The sequence below is a fragment of the Callithrix jacchus genome, chromosome 12, assembly GCF_049354715.1.
Source record: "Callithrix jacchus isolate 240 chromosome 12, calJac240_pri, whole genome shotgun sequence".
In the NCBI taxonomy this organism is placed as follows: Eukaryota; Metazoa; Chordata; class Mammalia; order Primates; family Cebidae; genus Callithrix; species Callithrix jacchus.
The window spans coordinates 88,739,266-88,755,723 of record NC_133513.1 but is presented as its reverse complement, the minus strand read 5'-3'; the positions used below and the strand labels follow the sequence as shown (position 1 = coordinate 88,755,723).

The 16,458-nt window shown below is 41.4% G+C and overlaps 1 protein-coding gene and 1 long non-coding RNA gene across 9 annotated transcripts in view; one reads left to right on the top strand and one right to left on the bottom strand.

The window, feature by feature from the left end:
• CC2D2B (coiled-coil and C2 domain containing 2B) overlaps positions 1-7,773 on the bottom strand; it is a 125,433-nt gene extending 117,660 nt beyond the window's left edge. The window contains exons 1-2 of one of the 3 annotated variants that reach the window (XM_078346157.1): positions 7,556-7,773; positions 140-200 (exon numbers count right to left, since the gene is read on the bottom strand). In XM_078346157.1, coding sequence (XP_078202283.1) covers positions 140-188 — 49 coding nt within the window. In that variant the 5' untranslated portion in view covers positions 189-200; positions 7,556-7,773. Of the gene's footprint in view, positions 1-139; positions 201-7,220 lie in introns of all 3 variants that reach the window. The other 2 variants (XM_078346158.1, XM_035268582.3) reach the window with 2 other exon arrangements.
• A 23-nt stretch (positions 7,774-7,796) lies between these two features.
• The window catches only part of LOC103796768 (uncharacterized), a 75,303-nt gene continuing 66,641 nt past the window's right edge, over positions 7,797-16,458 (top strand). For all 6 annotated transcript variants that reach the window (XR_004732091.3, XR_013525031.1, XR_013525028.1 and 3 more), the window contains exon 1: positions 7,797-8,040. This is a non-coding gene — a long non-coding RNA (uncharacterized LOC103796768). The remainder of the gene's footprint in view (positions 8,041-16,458) is intronic.

Here is a 16,458-nt window from a genome sequence, read left to right as displayed (position 1 = left end):
TAGGAAGTTTAATTTCTCTTTAAACTGATTCCTTAGGAAATCTGTGTTCCCAGCTGAAACTCTGGAACAGGATTAATCGTTTACATCTGTTAAAAACAAAAATGAAGAATATCAGAGTTATGGTATACTTATTGAGAACCTTTTTGAAGATGCTTGTCTCTAATTTCTTCAGCTGTAACGTGATCCATCTCTTCTGATAACTGCAAAAAAAAGCAAGGAGGGTTAAACTTGCATCTTGTTTTGTCATTGAACATCTTTTCAAATATTCATCAGCCCCTTGAACATCATCTCCTTTAAAATACCAGTTCATATATTTTGCTTGTTTTCTTAAATTTCATCTTTTTATCAATTTGCATGAGCTCTTTAAATATGGTGAAACTACTCACTCTTACAAGGTAAAGCAAGATGGCTGAACAGAATCCTCCAGCAATCACCTGCCCTGCAGGAACAACAAATTGAACAACTATCCACATAAGAAGCACCTTCATAAGAACCAAAAAATCAGGTGAGCAATCATCGTGCCTGGTGTTAACATCATATCAAGGAAGGAGCCACTGAAGAGAGTAAGAAAGAAAATCTTGAATTGCCTACACCACCTCTCTCTCATCCCCACGCAGTGTGGCAGGAAGAGAGAATTTGTGCATTTGGGGGAGGAAGAGCAAAGTGACTGGGGAACTTTCATTGGAACTATCTGCTCCCCTAACCTAGTGGAAAGCAACACAGGGCAGAATTTGGCCAGCATCCACAGAGGGAGCATTTAGACAAGCCCTAGCCAGAGGGGAACTGTCCATCCCAGCAGTCAGAACCTGACTTCCAGCTAGCCCTACCACCATTGGCTAAAGCACTCTGGGGTCCTAATAAACTTGAAAGGCAGTCTAGCCCACAAGGACCACAATTCCTGGGCAAGTCCTGGTACTGTGCTGGGCTCAGAGCCAGCAGGCTCAGGGTACACATGATCCAGTGAGACAGCAACTGGGACGGCCAAGGGAGTGCTTGCATCACCCCTCCCCCAACTTCAGGCAGTACAGCTCACAGCTCTAGGAAGAGAGAGAAGAGCAAAGAGTACTTTGTGTTGCAACTTGGATACCAGCTCAGTCCCTGTAAAATAAAGCACCAAGCAGAGTCCTCAAGCCCCCACTCCTGGCGCTATCTCCCAGGTAACATTTTTAGACCAACACGGGGCCAGAAGAGAACCAACTGCCCTGAAGGAAAGGTTGCAATCCTGGCAGAATTCACCATCTGCTGACTAAAGAGCCCTTGGGCCTTGGGTAAACATCAGTGGTAGCCAGTCAGTAGTGATTAGATCATGGGGGTGGTTCCCCAAGCTGTTCTCATGACAGTGAGTGAGTTTTCATGAGATGTGATGGTTTTACAAGCCTCTGGTATTTCCCCTGCTTTTATTTCTCTCTCCTGCCACCATGTGAAGAAGGTCCTTGCTTCCCCTTTGCCTCCCACCATGATTCTAAGTTTCCCAAGGCCTTCCCAACCATGTGGAATTGTAAGTCAATTAAACCTCTTTCCTTTATAAATTACTTTTTAAAGGGTAGTATCTTTATAACAGTGTGAGAATGGACTAATACACTTGGGTATCCAACTCAGCCACAGTCAAATAAAGTGCACCTAGCAGACTCCTTGGTCCCTGATTCCATACCTTAGCTATTGGAGGGCATTTCTAGATCCGTCCGGGGCCAGAAGGGAACCTGCAGCTCTGAAGGGAGAGAACCAGGCTTGCTAGGACTCATCAACTGCTGACTAAAAACCCCTTGGGCCTTGAATAAACATCAGTGGGTAGCCACAGTACAGTCACCACTGGCCTGGGGCAGTGGTGGCCATGAGCACATAGCCCTTCTGCTTAAGAAAAGAAAAGCAGAGAGGATTTAAGTCTTGCAACTTTGGTACCAGTTCAGCCCCAGTAAAATAAAGCACCAGACAAATTCCTAAAACCCCTGACCCCAGGCCCTCATCTTTTAATGGCAGTTCTAAACCCACCCTGGGCCAGAAGGGAACGTGCCTCACTGGAAGGGAAAGACCTAGTCCTGGCAGGATTTAGCGGGTGGCAGGGGAGGGAAGGAAAGCGAAAGGATGGGAAGGGAAGGAGAAGGGACAGGGGACGGGAAGGTAATTTTGAATTTATTATCCATTCTGCAAGAATTCGAAAATACACTTAAAATCAATGGCTGGCTTATTGATGCCTACACTTGTAAATGTTGTCTGCTCAACTAGAGAAAGCATTAGCAGTAGCACACATCCTACAGACAGTAAAATTATAACAAACTATCAAATGAAATGTTATCGTAGAAATTATTAATCATATTTTTTGCAGACTTGGAAGTGTTCCTAACCTGTTCATCTATCATTCTACATAATAGATAAGATAAACAGTCATTTAAAAATTTGGATAAAATTAACAGATCTAAGTGAAAATTACACTTGCTCTGCTGAAATCTCAGGCAGAAGGAAAAATCACAGTGCAGACTTCTGCCTTCTTACAGCAGTTCAATTTTCTGTGTTAGAAAATTGGCTCTAACAGTTAAACCCTATTTTATCTTTGAGGTTACTACAATTTCGATTCTTGCAATTAAAGCTTTTTCTAAAAGGCAAGGAAATTGAGAATAGCTATTTTTGTATCAGATGACCTGAAGTTTCTCTATCACTATGGTGATTTCTGAAATGAAATTTCATAGGGCTTATGTTGTAAGTTTAATATTCAAAAAGAAATGTATCACTTGAAACTTTGAAAAGCTAAAAAATAAAATTAAATTAAATAAAGGTGGGGGCATTGTTCAGGAGATTTTTTCCTAGCTAGGCTTGGTATATGAAAGTATGCAAAAGTCCAATTTGTAGCTTTGCAAGCATTTACCTTTCTATTAATGATGTGCCCACAGGATAACAGATGTAATAAAACATAAAAACTTCTGGCCAGGCACGGTGGCTCAGGCCCTGTAATCTCAGCACTTTGGGAGGCCGCAGTGGGAGGATCACCTGTGGTCAGGAGTTCAAGACCAGCCTGGCAAACATGGTGAAACTCCAACTCCACAAAAATGCCAAAATTAGTTGGGCATGATGGCAGGTGCCTGTAATCTCAGCTACTCAGGAGGCTGAGGTGGGAGAATCGCTTGAACCGGGAGGCAAAGGTTGCAGTGAGCTGAAAGCATGCCATTGCACTCCAGCCTGAGTGACAGAGTGAGACTCAGTCTCAAAATAAATAAATAAATAAAAATAAAAACTTCTTTAGTATTAGTACAATAGATTTTACCATAGTTTATTAATTTATGTTTGTGATTAATGAAATTAAAGTCAAAGATGAAACCAAACATTTTTTTTTTCCATGATTGTAAAGGCCAGAATTCCTAACATGTCATATTCTCATTCGTAGAGTCTTTGGGATGGAAGCCAACTTTTGTAAGTTGGCTTACAAAATAAAAACCAATAAAACATCAATTTAAAAATAATAATAAAAGAACAACTTGTTGATGGTAACACAACAAAATTAGAGGCAATTAACTGATTTCAAATTACTATATTTCTAAATTATAGAAAACATTAAATTTAATTAAAATAGTTTTGGTCAGTGGAGGCTGAAAAGATGAAAAGGGATTTACGTCTCTTTCCACATTCTTTTTTTGGCTCCACAAACAGTTTGCAGCAGAGTTTATATGGTTTGAATGTTATTTTCCTCTTCAATTTTCATGTTGAAATGTATTCCCAATGTTGGAGATGGAGCCTGGTGGGAAATGATTGGATTGTGGGAGTGGATCCCTCAGGGATGGCTTAGCACCATCCCCTTGGTGATGAGTGAGTTCTTGCTCAGTTCACTCACATGAGATCTAATTGCTTAAAAGAGTCTCACACCTCCCTTTTCTCTCTCTTGCTCCCTCTTTCACCATATGGCATGCCAGCTTTCCTTCCCTTCCACCACAATTGTAAGCTTCCTGAGGCCATCACCAGAAGCAGATGCTGGAGCCATACTTGTGCGGCCAGCAGAACTGTGAGCCAATTTAACTTCTTTTCTTTATAAACTACCCAGTCTCAGGAATTCCTTTATAATGACACAAAAACGACCTAACACAGAAAGTTGGTGCCAAGATGTGAAGCATTCTGTACAGATACCTGAAGACATGGAAGTGGCTTTGAACTTGGTAATGGTTATAAGAGTGTGGATGGCTCAGAAGAAGACAGGAAAATGAGGGAATGTTTAGAACTTCTTAGAGACAGCCTAAATGGTTGTGACCAAAACGCTGATAGAGATATAGACGGTGAAGGCCAGGCTGATGCGGTCTCAAACAGAAATGAGAAAGTTATTGGGAACTGGAGTAAAGGTCATCCCTGTTATGCCCTAGCAAAGAGCTTAGCTGCACTGTGTCTATGTCCCAGGAATCTGTGGAAGTTTGAACTTAAGAGTGAAGACTTAAGGTATCTGGCAGAAAAAATTTCTAAGCATCAAAGCATTCAAGAAGTGACATGACTGTTTCTAACATGCTATTATCAGATGTGGGTGTAAAGGAATGATTTAAAGTTGGAAGTTATATTTAAAAGGGAAGCAGAGCACAGAAGTTTGAAACATATGCAGCCTGGCCCTGTGGTATAGAAAGAATTTAAGCAGGCTGTGGAGCAATCACTTGTGAGAGAGATTAACAAGACTAAAAGAGAGCCAAGTGCTATTATCCAAGACAATGACAAAAAGGCCTCAAAGGCATTTCAGAAGTCTTCCAGATTGCCCCTCCAATTACAGGCCCACAGGCCTAGGAGGAATGAATGATTTCAGGGAGCAAGCCCAGGGTCTCACCACCCTGTTCAGCCTCAAGACACTGCACCTTGTATCTCAGCTACTCTGGCTCTAGCCTTGGTTCAAAGAAGCCCAGGTACAAGTCAGGCTGCAGCTCCAGAGGGTGCAAGCTGTCAGCCTTGGTGTTTTCCACAGGGTGTTAAGTCTGCAGATGCTCAGAATGCAAGCATGAAGGAGGATTGGCAGCTTCCACCTGGATATCAGAGGATACATGAAGAAGCCTGGGTGCCCAGGCAGAAGACTGCTACAGGGGTGGAGCTGTCATAGAGAAACTCTACTATGATAATGCTGAGGGGCAGTGTGGGGTTAGAGACCCCACACAGAGTCCCCACTGGGGCACTGGCTAGTGAAGCTATGGGAAGGAGATCATCACCCTTCAGATTCCAGAATGGTAGATTCACCCACAGCTTGCACCCTCTGCCTGGAAAAGCTGCAAGCACTCAACTTTAACCCATGATAGCAGCCATGTGGGCTGCACCCTGCAAAGCCACAGAAGCAAAGCTGCCCAAGACCTTGGGAGCCTGCCCCTTGCACCAGTGTGCCCTGGATGCAGGATATGGAGTCAAGGATTATATTGGAGCTTTAAGATTTAATGCCTAGCCTGCTAGAGTTCAAACTTGGATGGGGCCTATTACTCCTTTCTTTTGGCCAATTTCTCCCTTTTGGAATGAGAATGTTTACCCAATGCCTGCACTGCCATTGTATCTTGGAAGTAAATAACTTGTTTTTTTTTTATTTTACAGGCTCATAGGTGGAAGGAACTTAGCCTTGAATTTCAGATGAGACTTTGGACGTTGGGATTTTTGAGTTGAGGCTGGAATTAATTAAGACTTTGAGGGACTACTGTAAAACCATAATTATATTTTGAAATGTGAGAAGGATATGAGATTTGGGAGGCTAGGGGTGGAATGATACGATTTGGATGTTTGTCTCCTACAAATCTCATGTTAAAATGTTATTCCCAGTAATGGAGATAGGGCCTGGTGGGAAGTGATTGGATTGTTGGGGTGGATCCTTCTTGGCTGGCTTAGTAGCATCCCCTTTGTGATGGCTGAGTTCTTGCTCAGTTAGTTCACATGAGATCTAGTTGTTTAAAATAGTTTGTCTCAGCCCCGCCCCCCCAGCCTTCTCTCCCTTACTTCCTCTCTTGCCTTGTGACATGCTGGCTCCCATTCCCTTCTGCCATGATTGTAAACTCCCTGAGGCCCTTACCAAAAGCAGATATTAGAGCCATGCTTGAATAGCCTGCAGAACTGTGAGCCAGTGAAACCTCTTTTCTTTATAAATTACCCAGTGTTCTTTTATTCCAATGCAAGAATGGCCTAATACAACAGTATCATTCAACATGACAGTTAAATCCAAGTTCATACAATTCCTCAGACATTTATAGAAACTAGCATGCCACACAAGTTTTTGTTTATCTATTTGTTTTTTAGAGACAGGGTCTCACTCTTTTGCTCAGGCTGAAGTGCAGTGGCATGATGATAGCTCACTACAGACTTGAACTCTTGGGCTCAAGGAATCCTTCTGCTTCAGCCTCCTGAGCTGCTAGGACTACAGGCATGTGTCTCTAAGGCTCAGCTAATTATTATTGTTGTTATTGTTATTATTATTATTATTATTATTTAGAGACAGGGTCTCGCTATGTTGCTCATGCTGGTCTTGAACTCTTGCCCTCAAGCAATCCTCCTGCCTTGGCCTCCCAAAGCACTGGAATTATAGGCATGATCCACTGTTCTCGGCCTAAATAAATTTCTAAATCAATTCTGCAGGCACAAAACTATGCAAGATCCCTTGATACTTGCTTTAGTTGTGACAGAATGCTGAAGTGCTGACTACTGCATAGAAATGTACTATAGGAATCAGCAGACTTATTTTTGGCACAATTTTCAATCATCTTGGTTACTTCTGTCACATGCCATTTGGTTTCAGGAGTGTTAGCAAAATAAAACCACAGAAAAACTTCTAGCATGTGGAAATGGTTACACAATGCATCATGAAAATGTGGAAACAGGTTACAAAAACTGTCATATTTTGTAAATTTATATCTAACACACACCATGCAATGTAGTTTTGCTACTCAAAAGTGAATTACAAAATTTATAAAAATGTATTAATTCTTAGAGCAACCACTGGCCAGGAGGTCCAGAAACTCAAAACAATTAAGTCCTGTAATGTTGTCTTTTATTCAAACCTGAAGATGTATCTGTCTATACTTATAGTCTCAATTAGAGAGAAAGTCAACCGGGAGGCCCTTTCTGAAAGTGAAGCCAAAAACTCTCACATCCACTTCCCCATCTAAGCCGCAGTGACCACTCTCCAACATAATCCCTCAATTATAGCTGGATGGGGTTCTTGTTTATACTCCCTGGCATCTCCATACTTTAATTTTTACAACTTTCCCACAAATGGATAGCACACCATGTTTCAAAACCTGATTCAAACTCCACATCTTCAGGAAGTTTTTTCTGTCTCTTGATTTCCAACAGCATTTGTAGTTCGTAATGCGAATTTTTGTTCATTACATTCTACCATGCAAGTTCATCTTTCTGCTTATCCTAATATGAAGACCAAAACTAGGGCAAGGCGTTCAGCACAAACAGTAGGCGCTGAATTAATAATATGCCGACCCGTATTTGATGTAACTCAAACACTGCTCTCGAGTGATTTTCTCATACTCATTCCTAAATTGGACAACGAACGGGTCGGCAAGGCTCCGGGACTACAAGTCCCAGCGACCCGCACGGCCCCGGCTCTGGTTATCCCTACCCCGCTGGTTCTCCCTACGGTGCACAGCTCCACAAAAATGCGGGAATGTCTGACAGGGAAGAATCAAAGGAACCTTCACCAGCAGCCCAATATTCACCTGGACGGATAATGCACTTTTGTTACGTCTGGGCAGCGCAAGCAGAGCGCTTCTTCTACCACCGCAGAATAGGACAATCACCAACCGTCCCACCGCATCCGGCGCCCGCCACACGGCGTCCGCGGGCTGCACCGCGTAGCCGCCAGGAGCGTGCGCGCTGCGGCCCCTGACCGGCCGGGGCCCAACGGGCCGGAGCGCGCGCTTCCGGGAACCTTCGAGGCGCGGGGTCTCTTCGCTGCCTGGGTCTATCACCCTCGCCTTCCCTCTACCCGCGCGCGTTGTAGCGTCCCCTGGAGTCTGTTCTGGAGGAGGCCTGAGAGCTGGGTTGCCTGAGACGTGGGGCCCGCACCCCTCTCGTCGTGGTGAAGAAAAACAGTATCCCCAGCGGGTGAGTACCGGCCGCGAGCTCCCGGCTGAGCGGGCGTCCCCGGGGAGGACGCGCTGCGGGGCACAGCCATGGGAAGAGCGATCGCCCGCGCTGGGCGTGGAGGCGCAAGACCGGGGTACGCTGGCGGGCACGTTGCACGGGTTACAGCGTCCGGGGACCTGCTTTCTCTTTCCCGTAGCCCCTGCCTTGCCAGGAAAAGAGGGGTGCTTTGAATTCAAGTGGTTCCATTGTGGCTTCCAAGAGAGCCCCCTAAGCCGTTCCTTTTATTTCCAGAACTTGCTGTTAGCATGCTAATGTACTGTTTAAAGTCTTAAAAGAGGGCGTGCTAGACACGCTCACCCACGTGCCGTCATTCATTGCTTCATAAACAGAGAACATGCCTCATTGTTTTCTTCCGTTGCCTCGCTCCGAGTTAAGGAGTTAAACTAAACATGATGCGGTTGGGAACTTGTTCAGGGAAACCGGGTGGGACGAACCTCGGAAACTTGCTAGTGTGGAGAGCCGCACGGTGGCGTCTTGTAGCTTTCACTCATTCAAGCTTTCCACAGTGTTTAACTGCGTTCTGTGTCAGTCACTGTGCTTGGCATTTAATTCTGGAAAAATTTAGGTGTTTCAACTTTGGACAGTTTTGTACATTGGGAAAGAAGAGGTGTGGAGATAAACTGCTGCAAAAATAATGTTCCGGGTTATATGGATACATTACGGCATTAGTAGAAGTGGAACTCACGTTCCACTCACCTTGTAATCGAAATAACTACATACCATTAAATGTGTCCAAACTTCAAAATAATTTTAAAATCATTTGCCCAAAATGTCGTTCTGGATGAAATCCTTGATGGTTCTCCATCTATTTTCTAGGGCCCATCTGGTATAGCAGTTTAGAAACAATGATAGTGGAGAGAGAAGAAAACACAAGAAATGCTTTCCTTAAATAGCACTGTAGCAGACTAAACAGAATATGTGTGCATGTTGCAAATATATTAATTTGTGGTGCTTCTTAAGAACACCTAACTTCTGGAGTTATTATAAAGTGGTATTTTTAAAAATACATATAGCATATGTATATTTATATATAGTGATGTATTATATCAACACCTAAGTATTGTGACTTATTTTCCTGTGTAGATACCCAGGAGTGGGATTGCTGGATTAAATGGTAGATCTACTTTTAGTTCTTTAAGGAATCTCCACACTGTTTTCCGTAGTGGTTGTACTAGTTTACATTCCCACCAGCAGTTTAAAAGTGTTCCCTTTTCACCATATCCACACCAACATCTATTTTTTTTTTTTTATTTTTTGATTATGGCCATTCTTGCCAGGAGTAGGTGAAATTGCATTGTGGTTTTGATTTGCATTTCCCCGATAATCAGTGATGTTGAGCATTTTTTCATATGTTTGTCGGCCATTTGTGTATCTTCTTTTGAGAATTGTCTATTCATGTCCTTAGCTCACTTTTTGATGGGACTGTTTATTTTTTTCTTGCTGATGGTTTGAGTTCCTTGTAGATTCTGGATAATAGTCCTTCGTTGGATGGATAGTTTGCAAAGATTTTCTCCCACTCTGTGGGTTTTCTGTTTACTCTGCTGATTATTATTATTTTGTTGTGCAGAAGCTTTTTAGTTTAATGAAGTCCCATCTATTTATGTTTTTGTTACATTTGCTTTTGGGTTCTTGGTCGTGAAGTCTTTGCCTAAGCCAGTGTCTAAAACAATTTTTTCTGATGTTATCTTATAGAATTTTCAGGTTTCAGGTCTTAGATTTAAGTCTTTGATCGATCTTGAGTTGATTTTTTTAATAAGGTGAGAGATGAGGATCCAGTTTCATTCCTCTATATGTGGCTTGCCAATTATCCCAGCACCATTTGTTGAATAAGGGTGTCCTTTCTCCACTTTATGTTTTTGTATGCTTTGTTGAAGATCAGTTGGCTGTGTTTGGCTTTATTTCTGGGTTCTCTATTGTCTTCCATTGGTCTGTGTGCCTGTTTTTACACTGGTATGTTGTTCGGGTGACTGTAGCCTTATAGTATAGTAGGAAGTCGGGTAATGTGATGCCTCCAGATTTGTTCTCTTTGCTTAGTCATGCTTTGGCTGTGTGGGCTCTTTTTTGGTTCTGTATGCATTTTAGGATTGTTTTTTCTAGTTCTGTGAAGGACAGTGGTATTTTTATGGAAATGCATTGAATTCACAGATTGCTTTTTGTGGTATGGTAATTTTCACAATATTAAATCTACCCATCCATGTGCATGGATATGTTTCCATTTCTTTGTTGGTTAGGTATTTAACATACCATACAAATCACCCACTTCAAGGATCAATTTAATGATTTTTATTAAATTTACCAATTCATGCATCTACTACTATAAATCAGTTTTAAAACATTTCTATCTCCCTAATAAGATCCTTCATGTTCATGAACTGTTCATTCTTATTCCACCACCCCAGGCAACAACTAATACAGTTTGTGTCTCTAGAGATTTGCCTCATGTGCACATTTCATATAAATGGAATCATACAATATTGGTCTCTTGTGTTTGGGTTCTTTCATTTAGCATAATGTTTTTGAGGTTTGTCCATGCTGTATAGCATATATCTGTAGTTCATTCTTGTTTTTGCTGAATAATATTACAGTATATGGATATACCACAGTTTGTCTAGCTAGTCATCAGTAGGTGGTGTGAAAGGAAAATTAATCTTGGGGCCCCCAAATCACTAAGCTAAAGAGAAAAGTCAAGCTGGTAACTGCTGAAAGCAAACCTGCCTCCCATTCTATTCAAAGTCACCCCTCTGCTCACTGAAATAAATGCATATCTGATTGCCTCCTTTGGAGAGGCTAATCAGAAACTCAAAAGAATGCAACCATTTGTCTCTTTATCTCCGTATTACCTGGAAGCTCCCTCCCAGCTTCGAGCTGTCCCACCTTTCCAGACCAAACCCATGTTCATCTTACATGTGTTGATTTATGTCTCATGTCTCCCTAAAATGTATAAAACCAAACTGCTCTGACCATCTTGGCCACATTTTGTCCGGACCTCCTGAGGCTGTCTCATGGGCATGCATTCTCAACTTTGGCAAAATAAACTTTCTAAATTAACTGACACCTGTCTCAGATATTCAGGGTTTACAGTAGACATTTAAGATGTTTTCCATTTTTGGCTACTGTTAATAAGGTTGCTAAGAACATTCATGTGGAGGTCTTTGTATGGATATATGTTTTCATTTCTCATGAATTGATATCTAGGAGTTAAATTTCTGGGTCATATGGTAAATTTATATTTAATTTTTAAACAAATTGCCCAACTGTTTTCCAAAGGAAGTTTAGCCATTTCTCTGTATCCTCGCCAATACTTGTTGTCTATCATTTTCATTATTTTAGTGGATTTGAAGGGGTATCTCATTGTGCTTTTAATTTGCATATCCCTATTGACTGTTACATGTAATGCATTTTGTATTACTAAGTTGCTTTCTGTTATCCCATTTAGATTGATTCTTTACAATACAGTTTATGATTATTGGCAATAGAATTTAATTAACACTCTTATAGATCACTACCCCTCTTGCCTTTTTATTAGTCTTTTGCGAAAAAGTTACCATTTTTTTAAAGAAAAAAATCTTTCATTTCTACAGAATATGATTCCGTTTAGTTCTGCAATCTCACTGTCCTTATCACTTTTCCCTGTGGCATCTTAAATATCTCTTGCCACTTTCCTCTTGCTTTCAAACATACCTGGAAGTGTTCTTTTGGTCTTACATGAACTACCATTACATTTTCTTGGTGTATTTATTGTCAAACATTTAAAAACACCTTGTCTGTGATTTCCACCTCTATTTCTGTCCCATTTACTTCCTAAATGTGTGGTTTGTTTTAACTACTTAAGTGCCTTCTCATAAATCACCAACAACCTAGCCAAATCCTGCAGCCTTTTTTTTTTTTTTTTTTTTTTGAGATGGAGTTGCCAGGCTGGACTGCAATGGTGTGATCTTGGCTCACTGCAACCCCCGCCTCCCAGGTTCAAGTGATTCTCCTGCCTCACTCTTTTGCCAGGCTGGAGTGCAATGACGTGATCTTGGCTCACTGCAACCTCCACCTCCCAGGTTCAAGTGATTCTCCTGCCTCAGCCTCCCGAGTAGCTGGGACTACAGGCATGTGCCACCATGCATGGCTAATTTTTTGTATTTTTAGTAGGGGTTTTACTGTGTTAGCCAGGATGGTCTAGATCGCCTGACCTGGTGATCCGCCCACCTCAGCCTCCCACAGTGCTGGGATTGCAGTCATGAGCCATCCCGCCCAGCCTCCTGCAGCCTTTTCTTTTCAGCATCTGGCATCTACACATATAGATTGAAAATCCCAAATCCAAAATTCTGAAAATAGAAATGTTCCAAAATATGGAACTTTTTGAGCACCAACATGACGCTCAAAGGCAATATTCACTAGAGCATTTCAGATTTCAGATTTGGGGATTATGGATGCTAAACTGGCATAGTGCAAATATTCCAAAATCCATAAAAATCTGAAATCCAAAACACTTCTGGTCCTAAGCATCACAGATGAGTGATCCTCAACCTGTACTTAATTTTTTTTTTTATTTTGGACACAGTAATTATCCAGGTTTCCCTCTTAATTTTGTGATAGCTCTCAATCACTTTGGTTGTCTCCTATTATCACTGCAGAGGTTTTCTAAAACTCTGTTCTTTGGCTTTGCTTTTATTCTCATTCTCTTGTCACTTTGGCTGTCATGTCTACCAGATGACCCCTAAATGTTTCTCATACCTCAGTCATGTACAAAATCCCCACTTCTCTAAGGAACACTTTCTGTTCAAATCACAGGTCTTTGGGATAGTTTGTATAGTTCACAAAAAGAATGAATGTTTTATGTATATTTGTTTGTTTGATGCCACATTTGTTTTGTTTGCACTGTGGTCTTTCAGTGTTTCATAAGCTAAATAAAATCAAACCAGAAACTGAATTTTGCCTGAAAGCTAGGGATCTCATTCGCAGTATTTATTCAGGTATTCTGGGAGGAAAATTTATTGGTTACTCATTTCTTATAAGAGCTGCTTGATTAAATGTTCTCCGCTTATAGTCTTCTTCCCTTTGTGCAACCTTTTACTTGTGCTTGCTTCTAGTCCCTACCTAAAGAAATGTTCTTCCCAATAGAGGACATTGAAAATTAACAATACCAGAAAATCTACTTGGGGACCTTTTACTAGAATTCAGATGAGTCATTTTCTGAGCTTATGTCAACATTAATATCCATCTAAGGTTTTGACTGCTATTTATAGATACTATTTTTCCTGTCTTCTCTGGCCTTTAGCCCTGAGAAGATTGCTTTTATAACATGCCTAGATGTCAGTTTCCTACTTTATGAAACTAAACAACACTGGAACAATTCAAAAATCTTAGTGCCTTTTAGCATAAACTCACTGGCATATTCCTAAAGAATACTTTCCATTTAATTTTCTCTTCTCCAATGAAGATAGAGTATTCATGCAACATCTTTTATATGCTGTATGGTACCGAAGAAACATCTTTTATATGCTGCTCAGCAATTCTGTTAAGCACCTCTATGTGCCAGGCATAGAGCTCAACAGTAGACTTACAGCAGTTAGAAGGAGCCCTTGCTCTCAAGGAGATAGGTAAGTAAACCAGAAAATAGACACTTTATCCATTTCTTTCCATTCCACAAGTATTTAGGGAATACCTGCTGTGTCGTGGCACTCTGCTTAGCTCTGAGGATTCAGCAATGAATAAGACAGGTGTGAAAAAAAGTAATTCAAAATCTAAGCTGTTGGAACTCCAAACTATTTTGAACCTTAAAGAAATGTGATTATGGGGCCTGAGTCACATGACAAGTAGCTGTAACCTGGGAAGCTGTAACCTTTGTTTCTATGATTATAGATTAGCCTTCTTCTTACCTACATTATTTTATAAAATGATGCAAATGACTAAAGGGCATCAGGAAAGACTCCTTCCTTCCCTCTTATCATTGATTTTTATTATAGATTAACTTCTCTTTTAGTTTATCATCCAAAGGTTTCATGGCTATCATACTGTGTTAAGATGGAGTGTTAAATATCTCTTTTGAAATGGAAACCAACTGTAAAGAAAACAAGCCATACAGGAAAGAAACTCATAAACTAGCCTTCTAGAAAATGTTATAAACATACTAAACTTCTTTGTTTTCTGCCTATATATGCAAGAATTAACTTTTAACCTTGGAACACTGACCCTATTTCCCTGGAGTCTGTGTCTCCCAGATGGCTATTCGCAGCTTTTTCCTTGAATAAATTCAACTGGATTCCAATCCTTTTGATGATTTCAGGTTAACACAGACCAGGCCATAAAGCTTGTAAATCTATGTGAACTTGCAAGGCTTTATATGATGTGATTTTGCACTCGCTGTTTACTCTGCCTGGAATGCTTTGTCTTTGCATGGCTGACGCCTCAGTTCAAATGTCACCTTCTCAGAGGGCCAGCCTTCCATGACTGTCTTATTTAGTGCTGTTCCTCTCTTCCAGTCACTGTTGATTGCCTGATCTTGGATTCCTTCAAAGGACTTATTACTATCAGAAATTATATATGTATTTGTTTACAGCCTCTCCCTCTTTTGGGGGCATGGACTTTGATTGGTTTGGTATCTCTAAGTGTTAAACGGTGTCTGGAATATTTTGGGCACCTAAAACACATTTGATGATGGGATGAAACAACGAATGTGTGTATGGTGCTGGAGAAAGGCACTCAACAGATAAGGCAATTTCAGATAGTGAAAGTATGGGTACTCAGAGAGGGTAAATGGAGGAGCAGAGTCAGGGTATTCTGTTGTCTGAGCAGAAATGTAAAGGAAGAGTTGGCTAGGCAAAGAAAACAAGGTAAGCTGGGTCACAGAGGTGTGAAAGCATGACACATGTGGGATTCACAAGTAGTGAGAATGTCTAGATTATAGGTTCACTTTGGGGCAGAGCCTAAAGGCATATGTAGTTGTGGAAGCATTTTCTGTGGAAGTCACATAATAAGTTATGTATCTTAGATCACTCTGGCACCAGAGAGTAAGATGGATTTGAATAGATAGGTTATATATAGGGAAAAAAGTGTTTTCTCTGCTCTTACACAGCTACTCAACACTTGTGACACCAGATGTATGGGGATTTTCCCACATACATCAAGCAGTTCTGCTGTGGACACCATCTCGGTGTCATCTAATTCAATTTTGTTGACACTGTCTACCTGGAGATACCATCAGATCCCATAGGTTCAGGACTTAGTCTCACAAAACTGTTCCCCACTTCAGATCAAGCCCCAGTTTGCAGTCTGTTCTTCTGACCTACTGGCTATAAATCAGAGTTCCCACAACCCCTCCTAAATTATTCCATTAATTTCCTAGAATGCATCACAGTATGCAGGGAAACATTTAGGTTTACCCATTCATTATAAAGGACATTGCAGGATAGAGGAACAACCAGACAAGAGATGCATAGGGCAAGGTACACGGGAAGGGGTGCCGGACTTCCGTGCCCTTTCCAAGCAAGCCACCTTCTAGGAACCTCCATGTGTTCAGCTGTCCAGAGGCTGTCCAAACCCAAGCCTTTTGTATTTGATGGAAGCTTCATTAGGTAGGCATGATGGATTAAATCATAGGCCATTAGTGAGCAGATTAACTTTCAGCCATTCTCTCTCCTAAGGTTGGGAGATAGAGCTGAAAGTCCCAAAACTTTAATCCTGCCTTGGTTTTTCTGAGGACCAGTCCCCCATGCTGAGGCTATCAGGGGCCCCAAAGACCAGTCATGTCATTAGTAAACAAAAGGCACTCTTACCATTCCAAAGATTCCAAGGGTTTTGGGAGTTTTCTGTCAGGAAACGGACTATGACCAAATGTATATTTCACAGTATCGCAGAGTGGAAGTAGGTTGGGGGAACAGACGTAAGTTTAGGAACAATTACAGAAATTAAAGGAAAAATTAATCAAGGTCTAATGTAAGGCAGTGGCAGAGGAGATGATGAGGAAAACAGCTGAAGGTTTTTAAAGAGAGACTTATTAAAATTATAGTGAAGAGATGTGGGTGAGTGAGTTGGGTGGGGGCAGGGAATGGATTGATTCCCAGGTTTCTGACTTGGTACCAATCACCCAGGTTGTTGCATTATGTAGAGAGGAGATATTCAGCCTCACCAGCTCTCAAAGTCATTGAACTGTTGGGGCACAGGTGACTGCTGTTGTGTACACAGCCCCTTGGCTAAGATCTAAAGGACAGCCCTTGTAATACTTTAATGAAACACAACTTTGCTCACTCATCTTGGCAACCTGTGTTTACTGCGGTCTATAAAACTGCCAGCTGTACCAGTTTGGGAATAAAGATATGGTGTTTGTCTTCTAAGAAATTCTAGCTACTGACCAGGCACAGTGGCTCACACCTGTGATCCCAGCAC